The sequence below is a fragment of the Otolemur garnettii genome, unplaced genomic scaffold (assembly GCF_000181295.1).
Source record: "Otolemur garnettii isolate 467f Iridium unplaced genomic scaffold, OtoGar3 scaffold00005, whole genome shotgun sequence".
In the NCBI taxonomy this organism is placed as follows: Eukaryota; Metazoa; Chordata; class Mammalia; order Primates; family Galagidae; genus Otolemur; species Otolemur garnettii.
In genome coordinates this window covers 783,842-791,954 of record NW_003852400.1, presented here as the reverse complement: position 1 = coordinate 791,954, position 8,113 = coordinate 783,842, and the positions used below count along the sequence as shown (strand labels likewise).

Here is an 8,113-nt window from a genome sequence, read left to right as displayed (position 1 = left end):
TGTCCACAAAGACATTGAAGGTCTAGAGAATACTACAGTAACACTCTTGACAATGAAAACGGAATTCATATTCAGGGGTTCAGCTGAGGATAGTATAAACAAAGTATCAAACCATGTTGTGATAACATACACAGGTATGTCCATTACATGTGTAGCGTTTTCCATGCATCATATGGAACTGTATCCTGAAGAGGAAATAGCATGATCTATTGATGATGTTGCATCATTTTTATCAGTTCTGAGGAAATCAAAAATACCCATTTTGAACAAAAACGTTTGCACTTTGCATTCCAATTCACATTAACATTATCCTTTGACTTGGGTTATGCTTTTGCTCCAACTGTTCTCATAATATTAACATACAGCAGAAAAAATACTCTCTACCCATATGTTCATAGTATGAGAGGGCTGACAAACAAGTGCTTGAGATAAACATTCTAGAGAAATGGGATATTGGCAAAGAGCTTAAAAGTTAAACAAAGGAATTCATGGCGTTGACAGGAGAAGGTGCCTCTGAGCTTTCATTTCCTTCAGCTGGTTCTTTCTCTTTCTTACCACTGTACTGTCCGATAAAGGAGCCGTCTTCATTGAACTGGCCATTAACCCCTTCTCCATAGTCAACTAGGCTGTCGTCACTGTCTTCTTTTTTCACAGTCCTATCTGAAGGAGTTCGACTTCCCTTTTTCAAAGGCTTGTGGTCTTCTGCGTCACTGGAAGGAAGATAGAACATTTTTATCGAGACTAATATTTAGGTAACATTTTTCATTTTTAAAGATCAGGCATGCAAATTATGAAAAAGCATTTGGAGTCCCGGGCGTCTCTAGCCAGATCTAATTGTCAGGTTGACGTCAGTGACGAGGATGGGTTGGAATGAAAGTCAGGGGCAGAAATGGTTGAATCATGAAGTCTTCAGTAGAGCGGATGGCTCCCGACAGTGCATGTTAATTTCAATGACAGATTCTGATTCCTGAATTGAAAGCAGTCCAGAAATAATCACAAGCATTAAAAAAGGAAAAATTGAGAAAAGTTGAAAATCATCACTATTTTAAATTCAAAGGGGGCAAAAGCTCATGGCAAGTAGAAAAGTTAGTATGTTAGACTGCATAATATCTCTGATTCCTTGGATATGAATGGAGCATGATTTCGGTTAAGTGTGAAATATGATTTTTTTTTTTCTGAGCCAGAGGAGAAGCAAATTCCTGCATTTCAAATAATGTTGTTATCAAGTGCAGGCCAGACTTGTAAACTTCAACCTTACCTTTCAAGAGACCTACAAATCCCATTAAAAGGATGCAGAAGAAACAAATGAAAATAGCCTAAGAAGAAAAGCAAAATCCTTATACTGACAGTACACAGGATTTTTTTTTCTGTAAGAATTTTAGTTAACGGGTAAAGATTTATCAATTTGGAAAAACATACATTTTCACTTAAAGGCACTACATTTGTACTGTGAATGGCATGCCAACAAATTCTAAAGAATGTGAATGATTCCAAACATGTAAAAGCAAATTCTCTGTACGCTCATCTTAACCTCTATCACGTTTCCCTACGTGTTAGGCAGCTTATCCTCATGAGGTGGGAATCTGAGTATTTTCAGAAAACTTCACAGGACTTATTATTTTCATGATTACTGTTATTAGCTTCCTTTTGTGTTGAATCCCTAAGCACAATTTCTGGAAGTCATAGTCATTATGCCTTACAATGCCCACCCATGTGGTCATGTCGCTAGACATATACATTGGCCTATTCCTTAACAGGGAACATCTGGGAGGAAAAACAGAAAATAGGCCATGACAGGATCAAATATTTTGTTTTCTTTCAGAGGATAAAAATGCAAGGCAAAAAAATAGGAAACACACAACATTAGCAAAAATATAATAAAAAGCCTTAATATAAAAGAGAGGTCACTTCAGCTCTAATATTTTATCCAGCAATTTATGCTAAGACTTTCCTGCTTCTGCTGTTTCAGAGAGTGACTTTTTTTTTTCTAGCCGAGATACAAATAGTTTAAGATGCAAAAGTATCTTGGTTCTTTTGTCAATACCTTTTAGTTTTTCTTGAGGAAGAAACTCTGAAGACTGGGTAATAGTGCTAGTGCAATTATGACACTGGCATACGCTATTGAAAAGAACCTATTTTAAGGATACACAAGTTTTTGCTGCAAATTAAACTATATTTTCACCACTGTAAATAAACAGCTAGGGAGGTATCACAGAACAGTGAGGTGGCTTGTGTTTGGGGTACTTCAGAGGACAAAGCATCTGGTATCCAACCTGTTTAAAAAAATAGCTAATGCAACATCTCTGGTCTTTAATCACTAACTTCTGGGTTTGCTTGAACACTTCATGTGAACTATGGCTTAAGACTTGGTGAGACAGTTGATTCTGCTGAAGAGTTCAATAATGAGCAGAATTTTGTCACCTGGATGCCAGCTATTAGTTTTATTCTGCTTTGTAGAACTACTGTCCCAAGGAATACAGTACAGTAAATTCTCGTGTGTGGCATTTCTTTGGTCAGGCATCTATCCACCCATTCCTTCATCTAGTACATGTTTATTGAGTGCCACTTTGAAGGCAGATGTTGTTCTAGGCCTGGGGATATAGAAGCAAACAAAATTGGCTAAAACTCTGACCTCACTGAGTTTTCTTCTAGTGGAGGAAAATACAATCAACAACCGATGTAATAAAAAAATTAGTTCTATATTATGTCAGAAGATGACCAGTGCTATGGAAAATATAGAGCTTAAAAAGAAGACAGAAGGTGTTAGGGGAGGGTATGGAGAGTGGACATTTAAACTGGATGTTCAAGAAAACCTCATTAAGAAGTGGCATTTGGTTGATGACTTAAGTGTTGAGATAGCCAGGTGGAGAGCCGGAGGGAGGGAGAGTGACTCCAGAGGAGTTGTAAGCAGTACAAAGGCCCTAATGTGGGGGCAAGCCTGGCGTGATCTAGCATCAGCAAGGAGCCTGGTGTGACTGGAGCTGAGTGAGAGGGACAGGACATGAGTAGTAGAAGTTAAAGCAAGACAGGTGACAGGGCTTATCAGGGCCTTGTGGGGCATTGTAAAGATCCTGCCTGAACTCTGAGTGAGAGGGGAAGTCCCTGGAGAGTTTTCAAAGGATGAATGACATGGTCTGACTTACGTTTCAGAACCATTACTCTGTCATCAAGGTTGACAACAGCCTACCCTAGAGGGCCGAAGTTGACCGGCCATGGCGAAGCTGGGCCATGTCCATTTATCACGTATTGTCTGGGGCTGCTTTTGGAACACAACAGCAGGATTGCAGTTGCAGCAGGAGCCTTGTGTCCCATAAAGTCTGAAATATTTGGTTTGCCAAACTGTGCTCTAGGGAGTCGGGAGAGACTACTGTAAAGATCCAGGAGTGAGACATGGAGCACAGAAGTGGAGGGGTACAAAATGTTCAGATCATAGACATCTTTTAAAGTTAGAGCCAGTAGGATTTTCTGATTAACTGGAGTAACAGAAAAAAAAAAAAAAGAACACTGACACCAAGAGTTTTGGTTTGAGCAACAGGAAGCTGGGCCTTACCCTTACCGTGGGGAGGAGCATGCTTCAGAAGGAAGGTCAGAAATTCCATTTTGGACGTATTATAATTTGGACATGTTAGAAGATCCACTCCTTTAATAATTTTTATGAGGCTAGAATGACACTGATATCTAAAACCAACAGCAACACTTTGAGAAAGTCAAATTAGAGGCTAAACTCACTTGTGAACAAAGATGAGAAAACCCAAGTGAATGATGAGCAAATCTAACTTAGCAATCTACTAAAGAGATAATATGTCATATTTAAATTGAGTTTAGTCCAGAAATGCAGGATTGTTTTAGCCGTAAAGCTTCAATTCACATAATTCACCAGTTTAGCAAAAGAAAATTAAAATAGTTTATGATTATCTCAGTAGATTCAGCAAAAGGTATATGATAAAATTCAACACCTATTCATGATAAAGAGAAAACTTTAAGAAACTATCAGCATTAACCTGCTTAGGGGTATCTACAAGAAACCTACAGTGAGGCTGGGTGCCTTGGTTCACGCCTATAATCCTAGCACTATGGGAGGCCAAGGTGGGTGGATTGCCTGAGTTCATGGGTTCCAGACCAGCCTGAGCCAGAACCAGAGTGAGACCTCGTGTCTAAAAAAATAGCGGGGAATTGTAATGGGCATCTGTAGTCCCAGATACTTGGGAGGATGAGACAAGTGGATCATTTAAGCCCAAGAGTTGAGATTGCTGTGAGCAATCTCCACTGCACTCTACTGAGGGTGACATAGTGAGACTCAGTCTCAAAAAAAAAAAAAAAAGAAAAAGAAACCTACAATGAATATCATCCTTGATGCTGAATGTTAAAAAGCTTTCCATTTGAAATCAGAAATAATAATGAGGATTGCTGCTATCTGCACTTCTACTCAAAACCGCTTGGGAAGTACTGAGCACTTTTGTTGAGAAAAAGAAACAGATGAAAGGAAGCTATGATTCTTCATAACCAATATGATTATGTATGTAAAAAAATCTAGAAGAATTTATAGACAAATATTAGAATAAAAAGAGAATTGTTTGCTGTAATATTAGCATAAAGGTCAGTTTTATTTGTGCTCTTGAAACAATTAGAAAATGAAATTTTAAAAATTAGATGATTAACATACCATAACACGTGCAGTACCTAAGAACAAATCCAACAATATATGTGTAAAACTTCCAAGAGGAACAAAAACATTTTATTCAGATTTATTAAAGAAGACCTAAATAAATGGAGGAATGTCCCTATTCCATGGATGGAAGACTCACATACAGAAAATATGTTAATGTTTTCTACATTGCTCTTTCAATGCAAATTATTTCCAGCAGGTTCTTATATACATCTTGGCAAGCTAATTTTAAGATGTATATGTAAATGAAAAGGGCCACGGATATTTAAAAAGCTCTTGAAGAAGAAAATCAAAGTTGGAGGACTTGATCAAGACTTAATTAAAAGCTCTATTACTATGACCGTGTAGTTTGGTGCAGAGATAGACAAACTGATCAGTAGAATGTAATGCAGGGCTCTGGAACCAGTGGAATATCTTTTTTGTTGCTTTTATTCCTACATCACATTTTTATGCTCTCAAAACCAGAATAATTTTCAAATTCTGATCTTCTAATTGTTTGTTGGCACAAAGAAATAAAATTGACTTTCATGTTACTTTTGTGTCAAGCAACATTATTAAATTCTCTTTCTCCAATATTTACCCATAGACTCATTTGAATTTTTACATACATAATTTTATCAATCCTGATTAATGACCAGCCAAGAAAAGGCTCTCTGGAACATTCATTCAGCCCACTTAATGGTGGTAGTGGATGAGAGAGCATCTACGGCAACACAGGCTCAACTTGAAAGAACAGAAGGAACTGGGTACTCTATCAGCAGAGTCTTTCTGGGAAAAGCTATTTGAAGTTCCCAAGAGCTTTTTAAGACTAGTCTTTAGTAAGTGGTAAAATGTGGGTCTCTCTCCTACCTTCTCTCCTTCATGAGAGGGACCCACCTCTCTGTGGAAGTGCTCTAAACTTTCTCTTTGGGAAAAAGGAAAAGTGGCATAATGTAACATTGTACTTTAATAATTAGAATCTAGTTGAATGAGAAGAAGTTAAGTAAGTCACAAGCACAGCGGCCGGCATGTTGTGCCCAACAATTGTAAGTGTCCATCCCCCATCACTCATCTCCTCTTCTCTCCACTCCAGGCTCCCACCTCAGAGAGAGATTTTTTTTTTTCTTAAGAAATACTTTGTACTACACAAAGAGAACTTTCTAGATGTGATGAGTGGTCACAAGTCTATGTGAAGCACTGTATCAGTGCTTGCCTTTTTTCAAATCAAGGATACATTTTATAATGAAATAATAAATAAATTGCTTTTGATATTGTGCTAAGAGAAGTCACCTTGTCAAGCTGATTCATTTGTGTTTTCCTTCCATCCACCCTTTCCTCCTCTCCCTTCTCCACCCCCACCTCGCCCTCCCTCTCTCTCCATTCTTTCCTTCCTCCCTCCCTCCTTTGCTTCCTAAAACAGGGTCTCTGTCACCTAGGCTGGAGTACAGTGGCATGATCATAGCTCAGTGCAACCTCCTGGACTCAAGTGATCTTCTTGCCTCAGCCTCATGAGTAGTTATGACTATAGGTGAATGCTACCATGTCTAGCTAATTAAAAAAAATTCTTTTTAGAGACAGGGTCTTGCTATGTTGCCCAGGCTGGTTGTAAACTACTTACTACCTTGGCCTTCCAAAGTGCTGGGATTACATAATGAACCACTCTGCCCAGCTACCTAGTCAGGTTTAAATGTGAAAGGGTAGTTTCCCAAATCAGAGGCATCAGATAGTTATAGATGACTTAAAAGTCATTTATGTATTTAGTTACATAGTATACAAAGCTTTAGTAAGACAAGTACAAATTCATCCATGTTTTTATGAGAACTTTTAAGCACAGGATGTATTAGAGACCATGTACTAACTGTTAGCTCAGAATGTCAAAGATTAAATGAATTGAAAAATAAGTTTAATATAGTGTGTATATATAGCTACAAAATATATTCTTGATGCTTGAATTCCTGAATAAAGATCATTGTGCAGTGAAAAAAAGCTTATGTCACAATATGAAAACTCACTTCCACCATTGCTTCCTCTGGAAAGACCCTGTGCACCACCTCCTTTTCTGCTGCCCACTTGGCTTTGGCTTTTTGCTCCTTGGCACCTTAGTTTTGTCTCTTTCATAGCACTTTTCATACTCTGGTCAATCGTTCTTTTATATCTCTGTATCCCTCACTAGACTATAAACTCCGAGTGTGATGCCAAATTCTATTGGCTTTAATATCCCCAAGGCCTGGCATAGAGTAGGCACTCAATAAATACTGTTGAATGAATTCACTGTGAAATAACAATGGACAGTGGGCATTTTAGAAATTCTTCTTCATTAAAAAAATTTCATTCCTTCCTAATTTTATGATAGTAGACAAAGTACTGGAATATATATTCTTTCCTTTCTCATACTCTAAAATTGAAATTTTAGGGAATTCAATTTCTTTTTTCAATATCACTTGATTCAGAGTTGTATACCACCATTCCGTGCCTATGGAATAAAATTCAGCAACTCCAGATAATTCAGTTATAATTTTGTCTAATTTTCCTATAGTTACCCCCCTCCTCTGGCCATACCATGCTAAAGTTTTATAGATGTTCATGACCCAAACATTCTTTCCAACCCACTAAGAGTCTATCATTACTCTGTTTGCTAACCAGGTCATGTTTGTGAGCAGAATAAATCTGAAATATATAACACATCTGGCATCATTCAAGCCTTATGAGCACAGGTTAGCATGCTTGTCACAAGGCTGTGGACATATGAATGACAAGATTCCTATGGAAAGAGATCTCAATTATGCAGTAAGTTATGAGTTCAATTACCATGGGTATATGGTTCATGACCTAATTTGATTCTGGTTTTGAGAAGAATGGATCTAAAGAATAAAAAAATACTTACACTGTTGGTTGCATTGTTTCTCTGATTTTTCTATATGCTAGTAAGGATGCAGATCCTACTGTCTGTATAATTAAAGAAACAAACAAACAGAGCTGCAGGCTTCCACCAGAGGGTAACTGCTTAGGGCTGGGAGTTGGAGTAAGGCACAGGGTTATAGCACACGAAAAAAAAATCATATAGGGCCACCACTAAAGTTCCATCCCTCTTGCACTAAGAAATATCATCTGACTCAGAGCCAACAGTTATAGAAATAGTTTCATCCTTAGGATGGAGAACGATCAAATCATAAACGGAATTAATTTATATTAGGCAATAGTCCTAATTTTGTGTGTGTCTATGTGTATGTGTGATAGCATAATAATTTATTTTTTGGAATGAAAGAGAATAAGAATTAATAAATAACGCACAGCTTAAATCTTCCAGAAGATACAAATCAGAGACAGGACCCTGGTAATTTAGGGAAGAGAGCAATACTTAAGTGTATTATTAAAAATAAAGATTCTGGCTCGGCGCCTATAGCTCAACCGGCTAAGGCGCCAGCCACGTACACCTAAGGTGGCAGGTTCGAATCCCCAGCCCGGACC

The 8,113-nt window shown here is 37.9% G+C and overlaps 1 protein-coding gene across 4 annotated transcripts in view; it reads right to left on the bottom strand.

Annotated features, from left to right (window-relative positions):
• Positions 1-472: 472 nt before the first annotated feature.
• The window catches only part of NRCAM (neuronal cell adhesion molecule), an 88,035-nt gene continuing 80,394 nt past the window's right edge, over positions 473-8,113 (bottom strand). For all 4 annotated transcript variants that reach the window (XM_012811259.1, XM_012811266.1, XM_012811275.2 and 1 more), the window contains one exon: positions 473-710. In XM_012811259.1, coding sequence (XP_012666713.1) covers positions 473-710 — 238 coding nt within the window. The remainder of the gene's footprint in view (positions 711-8,113) is intronic.